Consider the following 16688-nt stretch of genomic DNA (forward strand, 5'->3'; position numbering starts at 1 on the left):
TCAGCACCGCCTTCCTAACCTGCAATCTTCTTCCCGACCACTCTGCCCCCACCCCAGTCTGACCTATCACCCTCACCTTGACCTCTTCCCACCTATCACATTCCCGACGCCCCTCCCCCAAGTCCCTCCTCCCTACCTTTTATCTTAGCCTGCTGGACAAACTTTCCTCATTCCTGAAGAAGGGCGTATGCCCAAAACGTTGATTCTCCTGTTCCCTGGATGCTGCCTGACCTGCTGCGCTTTTCCAGCAACACATTTCCTTTACTGAATGCTGATAACTTAACTGGGATAAGCGATAGGAATTGTAGCAACCAATTTGCTCACGGCAAGAACCCATGACATGATGAAAGTAACCACCTAATATATTTCTAAATAATGTTAAATAAATAGTTGTCAAGACACAGATTAACTTTCCTGCTTATTTTCAACATACTTGAAGACATTACAAAGATGATACAACAAACAACGTTATGAAGAGGATGTAACGGTTATGCAAAGGGATATAGTCTAAGTAAGAGAGCAAATGTTTGGCGGATTGAGAAATAAAGTCGCCAAATTAATACGTTTCCGTACCCAGAGAGTGCTGAGAATGTGGAACTGACAAGTAGCCCAGGCTTTTAATTTGAAGGCATTCAAAGGGACACTACATAAATAGATGAGGGAAATGAAATAGAGGATTAAGGTAATAACTAGATGAGAAAGATTGGAGGAAGATATAGTGGAGCATAGTTTTCCATCCATGTAAAGGTTGGGCTGAATGGTTTATTCCTGTGCTCTTTACAGGGCAACCTCAATTATCCAAAAGAGACGGGTAGGGAGTATTTTGTTCGGATAATAGTTTACCTAAGCTTCGGGACCTTAAGATCTTGTTCAGATAATCTGAAATTCGGATAATCGCGGTTGCCCTGTATTCTGTAATTCTTTGTAACTAATCCAGATGTCTGAACCCTTATTTCCTGAAACTGAGAGTGGCACCCATGACTCCTGAGTTGGAGATTCCTGGCTTGAAATACCACTCCAGAGGCCAGATTAGGTAATATAATCTGGACTGGATTTCATTGCAGTATTTGGGAGTGCTGCACTGTCAGACTTGCCAATTATTAAATTGAAATCCTGTCTGTCCTCTTGGGTGAATGTAAACAATCCTGTTGCTCTATTTGGAAAATAACTAGAGATTCCTTGTCCTGACCAATATTTATTACTCCACTAACTTTTGACTAATATTTATTGCACAGTGAAATAGGATAATCAGTTATTAAATTGATCACTGCCTGACAACAATTACATATCAGAATTAACAAATTGGTTGAAAACAGCCTCATATCTTATGCAAACTGGAGGGACTAAGGTGTTTTGGGCACAGATTAGTGGAAAAGCACGCTTTTCTTTAGAATACTCTGAAGATCTCTTAGACTTCTGGCTGAGCTTCAGGAGCATTCCATATCTCCCAAAAATATTGTGACCCTTTGTCAGAGCATGAAGTTTTTATTCAGTTGTCACAACTTGGTTAGGTCTTTTCAAGAGCAAATAATCATGGCCGCTTCCACAGCCACTTCCGCCCCTCACAATTCCTCATGCACCACACGTGACATCACTTCCGCCCCTCACTTCATCGCTGATGTAAGTCAGCCCTGTCTCAGCTGAGGGCCACACTCTCTCTATACTACATTCTCAGCAGAATTCATACTCTCAACAAACAGTATTTCAACTCCATCTCAAACACCTGGAAGAGATGCGGTGCAGCCACCATCCGCATGCTGATTGATGACATCACTACCGCCCCCATCATGGCCGCTTCCACAGCCACTTCCGGCCCTCTCAATTCCTCATGCACCACACATGTCATCACTTCCACTCTTCACATCACCGCTGCTCCCTCACCACCCGACGCCTGCAGGAAGAACGCCTCATCTTCCACCTTGGAACACTTCAACCCCAGGGCATCAATGTGGACTTCACCAGTTTCCTCGTTTCCCCTTCCCCCACCTCACCCCAGCTGCAAACTTCCAGCTCAGCACTGTCCCCATGACTTGCCTTACCTGCCTCTCTTCCTTTCCACCTATCCACTCCATCCTCCTCTCTGACCTATCACCTTCATCCCCTCCCCCATTCACCTATTGTACTCTATAAATACTTTCTCCCCACCCCCACCCTCCTCTCATTTATCTTTCCACCCTTCAGGCACTCTGCCTGTATTCCTGATGAAGGGCTTTTGCCCAAAACGTCGATTTTACTGCTCCTTAGATGCTGCCTGAACTGCTGTGCTTTTCCAGCACCACTAATCCAGAATCTGGTTTCCAGCATCTGCAGTCATTGTTTTTACCTGTCTGGCAAATAAGAAACAATTGTATTTTTGTATGTCAAAAATCACATATTTCCAGCACTAAAAGGTATTAGTGAATTATATGGATCTGTATACACATTCTTTAATTCGTGGTCATTATCACTTGCTTATATGTTTGCTTATATATTAACTGGTAAAATTAAAGAAAACTCAAAGATGTTTATCAGTGCATCAAGAGCAAGTGGGTGACTAAGGGAAAGGGTGGGCCTATCAGATATATATGGTAACTTGTGCATGGTTGTAGATGATGTGGGCAAGGTTCTTAATGAATGTTTTACCTTTATCGTCATAAAGGAGAGGAATAATAGAACCACAGAATCCCTACATCCCTACAGTGTGGAAAGAGGTCATTCGTGTGGGCCATAGTACGCCCTTAGTGGTGGACAGATATTGAGAAATAGGATCAACTGTTACTTGAAAAAGCACAGATTAATTAGGGATAGGCTAAATGACCATGTACCAGCTAATCTGACATCAGTGCTGGGTAAATTGTTGGAATCATTGAGGTGAAAGTAGTGAAAATTAGTTCACTTAAGGTTTTGTTTTCCTTAACAGAACTGATAAGATGTTGAACTTTATTCTCTTTTGTCACCCTGCAGTTTGAATACATGGCACAGCACCTGGTCTTTGCCAATTGCATTCCACTCATTTTAAAGTTTTTCAATCAGAACATCATGTCCTACATTACAGCAAAGAACAGGTAAGACTCCTGAATCCATTCTGTATTTGCATGATGTATCCAATCCTTCTGAAAGGGGAATCATTTTTTAAACTAGTTGCATAATGAATAAATTGCACTGGGATCAAGTGTTTATGTCCAAGTGCTTGGCTACCATGCTTTTTCAGTTGTCTACATGGGAGTGATGAAACAAAAGCATATCTCTCTAACAGAGTCGAAAGGGTGGCGCTAGAAAAGTACAGCAGGTCAGGCAGCAAAGAAAATTCCATAGGCTAGCTGCCCCCTGAGACAGCATTTATTTTCCTAATCTGTCTTAAAAATTAGATCTCCTTTTCATTAATCGGGTGCCCTAGTTCTAATCTGTTGTGCAAGGGGAAACATTTGTTAGGAATCTATCTTGTGATGCACCCTTAGGATGTTTTAATAAGTTCATGTTTCATTCTCCTAATCTTCATTGAATAAAGGCCCAGCCTGTTCAAATTTCCTTCATTAAATAAGTCCTTTCAGAAATGAGTCAAGCAAATCATCTTTGAGCTGCTTCTAATGCAGTTATGTCCTTTTTCAAATTTGTGCACACTATTCCAGATGCATTCTCATCAAGGTCCTGTTAAGCTGTAGTAAAATTTCTATACTCTCGTATTCCATTCCCCCTTGCCATGTGAGCAAAATTAAGCCGTTTAGCCAATCGAGTCTGCTTCACCATTTGATCGTGGCTGTTCTGTTTCTCGGTCTCATTTTCCTGTCTTCTCCTGGAAATCTTTGATCCCCCTACCAATCAATAACCTATATCTGCCTCTGTCTTAAATACAAACAAAGACTTTGCCTCCACAGGCACCACACTCTGACTAAGAAATTTCACCTCATGTATGTTCTCAAGGGTCGTCTCTTCACTGTGAGGTTGCGCCCTCTGGCTTCAGTCTCTCCTACTAATGGAAACATCCATTCTAACCAGGCCTCTCAACGTTTGCAATTTTCAGTCTGATTTCCCACCCCTCCACCACCACCATCACCCCAACCTTTAAAACTCCATCATGTCTAGACCTAGAGTCCTCACCTGCTCCTTAAATGACAAGTCCTTCATCTGAGATTGTTCTTATAAACCTTCTGTGGACCCCCTCCAACACCAGCACACCCTTCATTAGATACAAGGCCCAAAATTGCTCTCACTATTCCAAATGCAGTCTGACCAGAGTCTTAATTCTTTAATTCTGTGGTCACTATCACTGATCCTAGCTTTAGTTGTACATTTCTGCACTTGTATTTTAGCCCTCTTGAAATGAATGCTAGTGTTGCATTTGCCTTCCTAAATTGCAATTGAACCTGCAATCTTGAGACACTCCTGAAGTAGAACTCCCAAGTTGGAAGCTTGCCCCATTTAGAAGATAGATAGTCTATCCTCTAATCTTCCTACCAAAGTGCATGACCTCTCAATTTCACGCCTTGTTATCCATCTGACACTTTTTTGCCCACTCTCCCAATCTGTCCAAGTTCTTCTGCAGCCTCCCCACTTCCTCAACAATACCCGTTCCTTCACCTATTCCATTTGCCTTCATAATCAAATGTTTTACCTTCAAACTAACTTTTACGATAGCATGGCATTCAGATCTGTCTGCACCTCTAAATTCTGCAGTCTGTGTTCATTTAAATAGCGTAGTCTTCTAATCTTCCTGCCAAAGTAGTTGTATGAAGCTTCATTTTCCAAATTTTTACCCATTCACTCAATCTATCCACATCCCTTTGCAGTCTCTTATCTCCTCCTGACAGCTTGCTTTCTTTCCTGGCTTGGTATCATCAGCAAATTTAGATACTTTACATTTGATTCTCACATCCAAGTCATTGACATAAATTGCTAATAGTTAAGGCCCCAGCACTGATCCCTGTAACACCATCTGGCTAAAGTTTGCTGACCAGAGAGGGAACCATTTACCCCAAGTGGCTGTTTTCTGTTAGCTACCTATACATCTATTCATTCTAATATGCTATCCCTTACACCATTAACTCATATTTTGTTTCATAACTTCTGTTATGGCACTTTATCAAATGCCTTTTGGAAATCCAAGTACACCACATCCACAGGTTCCTTGACCATTGGGTTAAGGTTGGCAATTTGTGTAGAATTAATGAGTGAGAACGTGTAACTGGTATGTGAATGCACTGAACTTCCTTTTACCATAAATATCTCTTTTTTTGTTTTTGAAAACAAATTTTAAATGTTAAGAACCAATGCTTTCCTGGCTGAAGCAGTGGGATTATCAGCACATAAACATAATCCATTTGAACTACTCATTGCCAAAGTGTAATTTGGGACTCTGCATTTTATTTATTTTCTCCTTTATTCATGGATATTTTGGTATCACTTGCAAAGCCAAATTTATTGTCAATTGCTGTTGAATTCACTGGCTTATTAGGGCATTTCAGCAGGCAGCTGAGAGTCAACCACGTTGCTATGGTTCTAAAGTCACATGCAGGCCAGACCAGGTAAGGATGACAAATTTCCATCCCTAAAAGTCACTGGTAAACCAGATGCGTATTTACAGCAGTCAATGATAGTTCACAACATCAGTTATCACAGAGAACAGCTTTAATTTCCACATTTATTAATTGAGTTATAAACTTCTCTAGCTGTATTGTGGGATTTGAGCCCATAGTCCCCAACCATTAGCTTAGGCCTTTGAATTATTAGTCTAGTGGCATTATCATGACACCGCCACCCTCTCTGTCATCCTTAGGATAGGGAGGGGAGGCTATCAAATTTTATTCATTAATCCCAGTTGGAAATAATTATGTTAGCACTCAAGATAGAAGTGCCAAACTAAGCTAAAATACTTTGCACAAAAGAATAATTTAATATAATGGAACAATCCTAACATGAAAATTGCCATATAGAAAACATTAATTATATTGTTAGTACAGTGGAATCTAATCTAATTCCTGAAGAAGGGCCTGTGCCCGAAACGTCGAATCTCCTGTTCCCTGGATGCTGCCTGACCTGCTGTGCTGTTCCAGCAATAAAGTTTCAACAGTGGAATCAAACCTGAGAAGAAAAATTAATGTAATATATTCTTACTCATTTTTATCAAACTACTGTTAGCTACACTTTCTCTGAATAAAATCTACAGACATCCCTGATATTTCTTTGCCACCCTTACTATAAATAACACAGTTAAAAAAACCACTCGCTAATCTGTGGGGATTCCATTATCTGGTATCTGAGCAGCAATCCAGCATGTGCATTTTGTGAAATTGTGTGCATGTAGGCTGTGAATTGATCATTTATTTTGAAGAATCTCAAATCTCAAGTATGTGCCTGTAGGATTTTTGGATATGCGAAGTTACCGTAATTATAAATTTGATTTTAAGGCCCCGCTATCCTATCCATGCTATTCTGTCAAAGCTTCCAAATATGAATTTTCAATAAAATGTCTTCTACCTTTTGTAACTGGATCTGGATTTGCTAACCATGGCATCCTACTTTGAAATGTTCAGATTCAGCAGATTGGAAAATGCATACCACTTTTTCAGTGTTGATTGCTTGAATTGGGTTTTATTTTAAGAAAAATATTTTTATCATAACACAAGTGTAGAATGATAAAGTTGTAATGAATTAAATCATTCCTTGACTTTGAATTAAGTTGTGGTCAGCAAAGCACAAATGAGATAGTCTCTAGAGAGATTTCATGACAAAATCATAATATAATTCTTGATGTTATATGAGGTAGCAAAAGGAATGAGATGATGTTTAATTTAAGTAGTTTCTCTGATCCTGAAGGAGCCAGTGTATACATTCAGCAAGGCCTGGACAACATCAAATAGGTTGACAAGTGGGTAGGAACATTCATCCTGCACAATTGCCAAAAGATGACCTTGTTATGTCTCACTGGACTAGCGTATTAGAAATCAAGCCCTGTTGTTTATTCCTGGAATTTGGACAAAGTTATGTTTTTTATTAAATGTGCATAATTTCCCAATTTCCAAATTCGAACTCACTTATAAACCTCCCCCGTCCCCCCACTTGCTGCTCCTTAGTTTTCCTTCTTGCTTGTAAGAAGTACATAGCAACTGGCTCAGGGTTGTAGTGTCTGACTTATTAGTTAAAAGCACCAGCTTACAGCAACTATAAAGGGAAATAAGCTGGCTGACTTCAGGCTTGAAATGTACTTTTACTGCAGAGAAAAGATGTCTGATGGCCTCTGACCTAACATTCATGTTTAGCTACCTGGGAATCTGTCACATTTCTGTTGGCAGGCAGAAGACCTTTGTCATTGAACCCAATCATCATTCTCCAGACAGAGTAGCTACGTATTGATTAGATTAGATTACATTACATTACAGTGTGGAAACAGGCCCTTCGGCCCAACAAGTCCACACCGACCCGCCGAAGCGCAACCCACCCATACCCCTACATTTACCCCTTACCTAACACTACGGGCAATTTAGCATGGCCAATTCACCTGACCTGCACAGTTTTTGGACTGTGGGAGGAAACCGGAGCACCCGGAGGAAACCCACATAGACATGGGGAGAACGTGCAAACTCCACACAGTCAGTCGCCTGAGGCGGGAATTGAACCCGGGTCTCCGGCACTGTGAGGTAGCAGTGCTAACCACTGTGCCACCGTGCCGCCCAATTTCCTGTAGTGCTAGCCATATTTCCTGTAGTGATTTGAATGAGGTTGGCCAGGTGCGGGTTATAGAATATGAGTTGTCTGATTGGGACTGTTAACCTGGTCCAATCAGGGAGTACTGGCTAAACAGGAGTGTCAGGGATTCTGTTCATTCTAGGAACCACTTTGAGCTAGCTGGGTCAGTGTTATGTACTACGCACGTGTAAATAAAGGATGACTTGGTGACGGGATAACGTCCTTCCTGGAGTTATTTCGGTGGCAATGAGAGAAAAACGTGACTCTGAAGAGATTTGTTCGCAACAGTCATCTTTGACTTGGGGCAAGCGTTTCTGGCATCATGTTGCTATTTGGGAAGCTTGACTCATTCAATCCTTCCATTGAAGACTGGGTCAGTACGTGGAAAAAATGTATTATTTTTTCTGGGGCAGATGAAAAGTAATGAATAATGTTCCTGACAGCTTGTGGACCTGCAACGTTTTTGACTATTAGAAACCTAACTTTTCCTGAGGCCCCAGATGCTGAAACCATTTAATAGTTGATGGATTTAGCTAAGGAATATTACGACCCCAAGCTGCCTCTAATTCTAAAAAGCTATTGGTTTTACTTGGCAGTTCGAGAACCAGGAGAATCTATACAGGGATTTTTGACAAGTTTAAGATGACTGATAGAGACATGTGATTTTAGTTTAGCCTTAAGTGAGATGCTGAGAGACCATTTGGTATGTGGGATTAATGATGTTACCCTGCACAAGTACCCACAGGCTGAAGCCCAGCTGGACTTCAAACAGGTACTGCAATTGGCTTTGACATTAGAAAATGTGGCAAGTGGAGCTTATGAGTTAGAGGGTAAATCGATGCAAGTGTCAGGTCAGGTCATCTGTACTTGGGGAACACCACCAGATAAAAGATAATTGCAGAGCCTCAGTCAAGAAATATCTTGAACAGAGGGACTCCAGGTCAGCCCCATAGCGAAACACCAAATTTTCTTCAGGATCTGGGCTGACAAGCCATTGTAGTTGCTGCTGGTATACAGACTCAAGACATCAAAAGAGACCCACTAGGCCTGAATTGAATAAGAGAATTCAGGCCATTATCTAGGAGAATACACAGTCTGGGAAGTCCATCTACAGTTGGCTTGGAACAGTTAAATTCCTTAGCAACATCCACATCAGAACTAATCAAAATAAAAGTCTGGTTAAATGTCACCCAGTTCTAACAGAGGTTGATGCTGGGGCGGCTGTATCAGTGATTGCTGAACCAGTCTTTACCAAGATTCACTGCGGATTCCAACCCTTAAGTTTGCATTCAACTTTGGCCAGGCTGAGAACCTATACCAGGGAGGTGCTGCAAATTAAGAATACAACTTTGAATCCAGTTTGGTCCCAAGCTTGATGGGGCGAAATTGGTTGAGAAAGATTCAACTTGATTGGCTTAATATTTTTTGATGAGAAAATGGCTGCCTGTAAGAAGTCCTAATTAAATACCTGGAAATTTTTCAGAAAGGTCTAGGCACTTTCAGAAGAGCTAAGGCCAGCTTACATGTTGATCAAGAAGCAATTCTATGAGTCTGCAAGGCATGCCCAGTGCCATTTACTTTATGGGCAAAAGTAGAAGCAGATGTCAGAAGACTGGAAAGCAAAGAATCATCAAACCAGTCCAGTTTGTGGAATGGGCACTGATTAACCCTATTGGTTCGCCTCTGTGAGCATTTTAAACAAATGGCAACCATTTTTCGCAATTGGATTAATACCCAATCCCTCACATAGAAGACTGGCAGGGTGGGTGCCTTCACATCGACATGACCAAACGTACCTGAAATTGCAATCAGATGAGGATTCTGAGAAGTATGCTATAATTAAAACAGACTGTTATTTGGGGTATCAGCAGCCATTTTCCAGGGGATGATGGAAAAAATTTTACAAGGTCGACGCCACATCACCACTTTTCTGAATGACATGCTAATAACTGAGAAGACCAATAAAGAGCATTTTGAGAGCTTGGGCTTAGTGCTTAAACATTTTTATGCCTTAGGATGAAATCATGTGTTCCAGGCACCCCAAGTGACTTACTTGATTACAGAATCGACTCGACCTGGTTTCCCATTGGAAGGTAAAGTGAGGGCAATCAAAGTGTCCCGGATCCTATGTCTGTATCAGATTTTGAGTCTTTCCTTGAGTTGGTGAACTATTATAGGAGTAAGTGAGGACTGCAGATGCTGGAGGTCAGAGTCAGAAAGTGTGGCGCTGGAAATGCACAATTGGTCAGGCAGCATCCAAGGAGCAGGAGAGTCGACATTTTGAGCAAAAGCTCTTCATCAGGAATATTCCTTATGCTCGAAATGTCGACTCTCCTCCTCCTCAACTGGTGAGTTATGATGTTAGATATTAGATTACTTACAGTATGGAAACAGGCCCTTTGGCCCAACAAGTCCACATCGACCCTCTGAAGAGCAACCCACCCAGACCCATTCCCCTGCATTTACCCCTTCACTTGGCACTACGGGCAATTTAGCGTGGCCAATTCAACTAACCTGCACATCTTTGGACTGTGGGAGGAAAGCCACCCAGACACAGGGAGAACGTGCAAACTCCACACAGACCGGTAGCTGAGGTGGGACTCGAACCCAGGTCTCTGGCACTGTGAGGCAGCAGTGCTAACCACTGTGCCACCGTGCCGCCCAAACATTCATATATAACCTGGCCTTCATCCTGGCACTCTTACATCTACTGAAAAGAGGTCTGTCTTGGAAATGGTCTCGCTGGTAAGATAGAACATTGAACATTACAGCTCAGTACAGGTCCTTCGGCCATCGATGTTATGCCGACCTGTGAAACCAATCTGAAGCCTATCTAACCTATGCTATTCCATTTTCATCCACATATTTATCCAAAGACCATTTGAATGCCATTAAAGTTGGTGAGTCTGCTTCTGTTGGGGCATGGAATGCCCTGCCTGCTACTACTCTCTGGGTAAAGAAACTACCTCTGACATTTGTCTTGTATCCATCATCCTTCAATTTACAGCTATGTCCCCGCATGCTAGCCTTTAGGGAAGTGAAGAAGCAGCTATTGTCATCTAAAGTGTTGGCACATTACGATCCCAAATGAAATGTGGTACTGACATGCAATGCCTCCACATATTGTAGGGTAGTGTTGATTTATTGTTGGCCAAGTGGAAAAGAATGCCCAAAAGCATATACTTTCCTGGACTTTGGCTGATACCAGATGAAGATACGCCCAGTTAGAGAAGGAAGGTTTTGGGGTCATCTTTGTTGTGAGGAAGTTACACCAATATCTTTATGGATGTAAACCCCTGCTGGGCTACTTAAAGAGGACAGAGCCATGCCGCCCTTAGCATCAGGTCCAATTCAGTAGTGGACTCTCATTCTAAGTGTGTATAATTACAAATTGGAATACTGTCTGGTAGGTCAAGTGGAAAATTCAGATGCTTTGAGCCGCTTCCTACTGGCAGGTATACCACTGGTGATGTCACCACAAGAAGAATCAGTTTTGGTTTTAAACACCTTTCCAGTCACTGCTGACAATGCCAGACTGTGGACACAAAAATATCCCATCATGGCAAAACTAAAACAGTTGGTGTTGATGGGGGAAATCAAAGGGCCATCATCCAATCTGAATTGAAACCTTTCTGGACCCAGTGAGACCAGATCACCATAGAGGACAGTATATTATTATTGGGAGCAAGAGTGATTTTCCCAAACAAAGGTCGCCACCAGACACTGACTGAACTTCACCAGGGTCACCCAGGGGTTTCCAAAAGGAAGATTGGTAACCAGGATTGGATACCAACATAGCTGTGTTGGTGGCCCTGTTCTTGGCATGCTAGCAAGAACAAAAATTACTGCCAGCAGCTCCCCAACATTTGTGGGAATGCCCAGATAAACCTGGACTCGGTTCATATTGACTACGCGGTCCATTCATGGGCTCTCTGTTTTTAGTAATTGTGGACACCCATTCAAAGTAGTTGGACATGCATAGAGTTCATTCATCAAACACAGGCAGTGATTGAAAAGTAGCAAGCATCTTTTGAAATATACACACTCCTGGACGTGCTGGTCTCAGACAAATGGCCATCATTTACCAACAGGGGATTTAAGTATTTCCTAAAGTCAAAGGACATTTGGTATTTAAGGACAGATCCATGCCATCCATCGTCCAGTGGTCAAGCCCAAAAGCAGGCGAAAATGAGGACTGGACATACTGCAGATTAGAGTCAAGATTAGCGTGGTGCTGGAAAAACACAGCAGGTCAGGCAGTGACCAATAGGCAGGAAAATCAACATTTCAGGCAGGAGCCCTTCATTAGGAATCCCCGATTCCTCATCAGCATTCCTAATGAAGAGCTCCTGCTCGAAATGTCGATTTTCCTGCTTCTTGGATGTTGCCTAACCAGCAAGCCCAACGAGCAGTCCAAACTTTGAAGGTAGGGCTAAAATAAAGTCTACAGCTTCACTCAATATCAAACTGGCCCAGTTTCTGTTCGATTATAGGACTACCCCTCAAGCATTTACAGGAATAGCTCCAGCAGAGTTGCTAACGGAGCGAAGACCCCACACCAGGTTAAACTGCATCGTCCCGGATCTTGGTGTGTGTGGGAGGCGGGGGGAAATAAAAGGAACACCAATACTGGACACAAAACACCTCTAAGTGAGAGAGGCACTTTACTTCAGGGAATGAAGTTTACTGTCAAAATGGTTTTGTATGGACAAGAGGCATGGTTGATGTAAGGTCAGGTCCCATGACTTACAAAGTTTGGCTTGGAGTTGGGGTCCTAAACAAGCTCATGGACCACATGATACTTGCAATCTCAAATAAAACAGGAACAAAACATAGCTGGACCCTCAGAACATCCCTCAGAACAGTGGGTTCTTTCTATCTTTCTAGCATCGGGGACACCTCTGAGAATGAAACAGGCATGGCAGATGTCGCAGCTTTCATACTGAAGGTGGCGATAAATTTTGGCCGAGATGCTCCAGCACAAGGGGCAGGCTATGGTCTGTTCCATGCTGCCAGTACCCAAGGCAGATTTTGAGGAACAGATCCTGGTCCAAAAAGGAATGAGCCTACGTCCCAGGACTTGGGGAGGGAAGCAATGATTGGAACCGAAGTCAGCAGGTGAATGTTATAGAATGAGTTCTGTGATTATGGCTGTTAACCTAATCCAATCAAGGAGTCCAGGCTGACACATAAACAGGGTTCTGTTCACTGTCTGAGCCGGCTCTGAGCTAGCTGGGTCAGTGTCATACTGGCCTTTGTAGAGTTTTTTTCATTTCCCTTAATACATACGCAAAGTCATGGTTGACCACTTGACCAAAGAGCAGTGCAAACACCACTTAGTGCGAGTGTCAGCTAAGTTGTTTTTCCATAGTGCTGTTATCCTTTCTATACTCGTTGGTGTCAGAAACAGTCCTTTTCCTATTTAAGTACACAATCTAAAATACAGAAAAATCGAAAGAAACTATCTTTACAACAGCTCAAACAGAGAATCTAACATTCAGTAGTATTACTATCATCAAATCTTCCACCATAAATATCCTGGAGATCATTACTGACATGTCATTAAATAGCATGATTTGCTTTAAAACTGGTTACAAGGGCACTTCTGAGGCTACTCCAGCAAGAAAGTTTTAAAACAAATACATTAAGAGCTAAGAAAATTAAATTAAAATGCATTTAGGGTGATGTGTTGTGCCTGCATGATGGGAGCAGATGGATACATTTTTAGTTCAGAGTGACCATATTTCCAGCAAGTGTTGTTTGAGAAGCTCTGGCTCACATTTGCTGAGCTGAAGTCTGAGTTTTGAACCCTGCGGCACATCAAGGAGGGGGACAGTTAGCTGGATGCTGTGTTTCAGGAGCACTCACTCATTAGGTAAACTATCTCAAATTCAGTCAATGGTCCAAAACAGGAGGACGTAACAATGAGTAAAGCAGGTAGACAGAACCAGGAGGTGGTAATGAAAAGATCTCAGCCATGGCTTGTTTTAACCAGTTTGAAATTCATGCTCCCTGTGTGGATGACAGCTATAGGGAGGATAGCAAGCTGACCATGGTACCAAGGTATAGGAAGATAAAAAAGAGAAATATAGTTGTTATTGGGATAGTATAGTCAGGAATAGACACTATTCTCTATGTTGCTTGTCATTCGACTGGGACAACACTACCATTATAGGGCAAGCCAAACAGAGAAAAGCCAGGGAATTCCTAGAGGCATGGCACTCATCCACAGACTCTATCAACAAACTCATCGACCTGGACCCAATATACCGGCCACTACAGCGGACAGCTGGAACTGACAACCGGAAGCGGCAGAGGTAGGCCACTATAAATGCCGGAGGAAACATCTCAGAAGCGCTTCACAGGAGGCTCCCAAGCACTGAGGATGTCACCTAGACAGGGGACAAAACTTTTACAAGACAAATTCCCAGCTCGGCGAACAGAACCACAACAACGAGCACCCGAGCTACAAATCTTCTCCCAAACTTTGAAGAATAGAGCAATTATTAAGGGTATTTATATGTTGTTGATCCCTGTAGGATGTAATGATCATAACAAGATAGCATTTAATATTCAATTTGGAAGTGAGAAAATTGGACCAGAAACAGCTATGTTTAACTTCAATGAAGGGAATTACAGTAAAATGAGGGTTGTGTTATCCAATGTGAACTGGATGGATAAATTAGCAGAATGATAGTGTTGCAAAGCTGGTGATTGTAAAGTTGTAAAATGGTGAAAACATTGTGTGGTCCATTTAAAAATGTTTTATTTTCTGTGCTTAGACATTTAAAAATGAATGTTCTGTGAGCAGCTTGGGGTTTTGCAGATGCACAGAGAGCACTCAAATTGAAACATTTGTATCAAAGGCCATACAGTTAGCAGGCCAAGCAGCATTTTTTGAATTTAGCCAATCAGTTTGAATCAGGCCCTTAGCTACCAAAAGCTTATTAAATTTAAATCTGATAGTTTTGACAAAAGACCAATCTATTGTAAGAAATTGATAGGTCATCATGGGTATAAAAGAAGGGGGCAGTTGGACAGATCTCCAGAACTAATTGCCATCTGCTAAGAGATAACAGCTCTCAGCTCTTGGAGAAAGCACCGTCTATTTACCATGGTAACGTAACACGCCATCTAAATGTCTGACAGAAGAATCTACAAAGAAGCTTCTTGACAGAAGAATCTAAAGAGAAATCATTCCTGGCAGAAGGATCAGCAGAGAAGATGCAGAATATTCTGGAAGACGTGTAACCTGGCTGTAATTTTGAGACTAAATTCTATTGTTTTGTAATATAAGTGGGACTTACATTTATTGGAACAGTATACCATTAGAATTTTGCGTCAATCAGAAATAGTTAGCAGTTAAAGGGAAATTGTTCAGTCAATTAATGGTTAATTTGTTCACTTAGCATTACATACAAATTGTTACTTGTGGATTGTAAAGTGAGCATCACAAATTTATTTCTCCTAAATACTAGGAGTTGCTGATAAAATGGATTACAGCCTTTCTCATACTCCTTTTTATAGATCAATGGGCAAGGCACTCCTTTTTGGGTGATACTGTTTTAGTTCTTAGAGAGGAGGTCAACGTTCACTTTGTAACATTAGTGGACAAGTATCAGCAAATATTCAAGACTCTCAGCAAAAATACATCCCAGCATTGAGGAAAGATTCTGAGAGAGAAATCAACTATGGCTAACCAAGGAAGTTAAGGAACCTATGAAGTTGAAAGAAAAAGCATATGAGACCAAAGTCAGTGATAGCTTCGAAGATTGGGATAAATTCTGAATTCAACCAAGGAGGACTAAAAAGTTAAATGAAGAGAGAGAAAATGAACTATGAGAGCAAGTTACCAAGGAACATGAAAATTGACAAGAATAGCTTCTTTAAATGTATAAAAAGGAAGAGCCCCTTATAAAATAAATCTGGGGAGGTCATTTTGGGGAACAAGGACATGGCAGCAGAGTTAAACAGATATTTTGCATCCATCTTTAAAACAGCCCATTAATTGTAAGGATAATGGGGGAGGAATTAAGTACTGTAATTATTGCTGGAGAAGTTGTGTTAGACAACTTATGGGGCTAAAGGCAAATGTGTCCATTGGCCCTGATGGCTTAGTTAGTGGATTCATTGAAGATTATTTTCTGAAAATTGTTGGATTCTAGAAAACTGTCAGTGTGACATCGCTAGTCAAAAACAGATGGAAGCAAAAATAGGTAAATATCAGAAATTGGCCTAACATCTCTGGTTGGAAAATCTATTAGAATCTATTATTAAGAAAATAATATCTGCACATTTGGAAAAGCAATCCATATCAGCAATGCTTCATGAAAGTGAACTCATGCCTGACGAATTTCTTAGAGTTTTTCAAGGAAGTCTCAACCAGAGTGGACAGAGCGGGACCAGTAGATGTGCTGTCCTTCTGGCTGTTGACAAGGTACCACACAAAAGGTTATATCATAAGATAAAAGCCGATGGTGTTGGAGGTTGTATATTAGGATGGATAGAGAATTGGCTAATAGGATTCTTTTTCAGACTTGCGACCTGTGACCAGTGGGGTTCCACAGGGTTCAGTCCTGGGACCACAATTATTTATCGTATATATTAATGACTTGGAGGAAGAAAATGAATGTACTGTAGCCAAATTTGCAGACAACACAAAAATAGATGGGAAGGCAGGTTGTGAGAGGACTGAAAACAGTTTACAAAGAGATAATTGATAGGTTAGGTAAGTGGGCAAAATGTTGGCAAATGGAGTATAAAGTGGTAAAATGCAAAATTATTCATCTGAGATGGCAGAACAATGTTATTTAAATCGAGAAAAACAGCTGAAAGATTTAATACAAAGGGAGTTAATAGTACTTGTACGATCAGGTCCGGACTCTTGAGCAGCGAGTCCGGACCTTGGAAAATCATATTGACGACCTCGATAATCGAGGTCGTCAAAAAAATATTCGTTTGCTGGGCCTTCCCGAACGGGAAGAGGAAGGCCAGCTTACAGCATTCCTCCAGCAGTGGCTGCCACA

At 41.5% G+C, this 16688-nt stretch overlaps 1 protein-coding gene across 1 annotated transcript in view; it reads left to right on the forward strand.

The window, feature by feature from the left end:
* strip1 (striatin interacting protein 1) overlaps window positions 1-16688 on the forward strand; it is a gene marked incomplete at its 5' end in the record, with an annotated part of 196340 nt that overhangs the window by 141880 nt on the left and 37772 nt on the right. Inside the window, one exon of the mRNA XM_043718937.1 lies at window positions 2944-3044. Coding sequence (XP_043574872.1) covers window positions 2944-3044 — 101 coding nt within the window. The remainder of the gene's footprint in view (window positions 1-2943; window positions 3045-16688) is intronic.

This window comes from Chiloscyllium plagiosum, chromosome 28, assembly GCF_004010195.1.
Source record: "Chiloscyllium plagiosum isolate BGI_BamShark_2017 chromosome 28, ASM401019v2, whole genome shotgun sequence".
In the NCBI taxonomy this organism is placed as follows: domain Eukaryota; kingdom Metazoa; phylum Chordata; class Chondrichthyes; order Orectolobiformes; family Hemiscylliidae; genus Chiloscyllium; species Chiloscyllium plagiosum.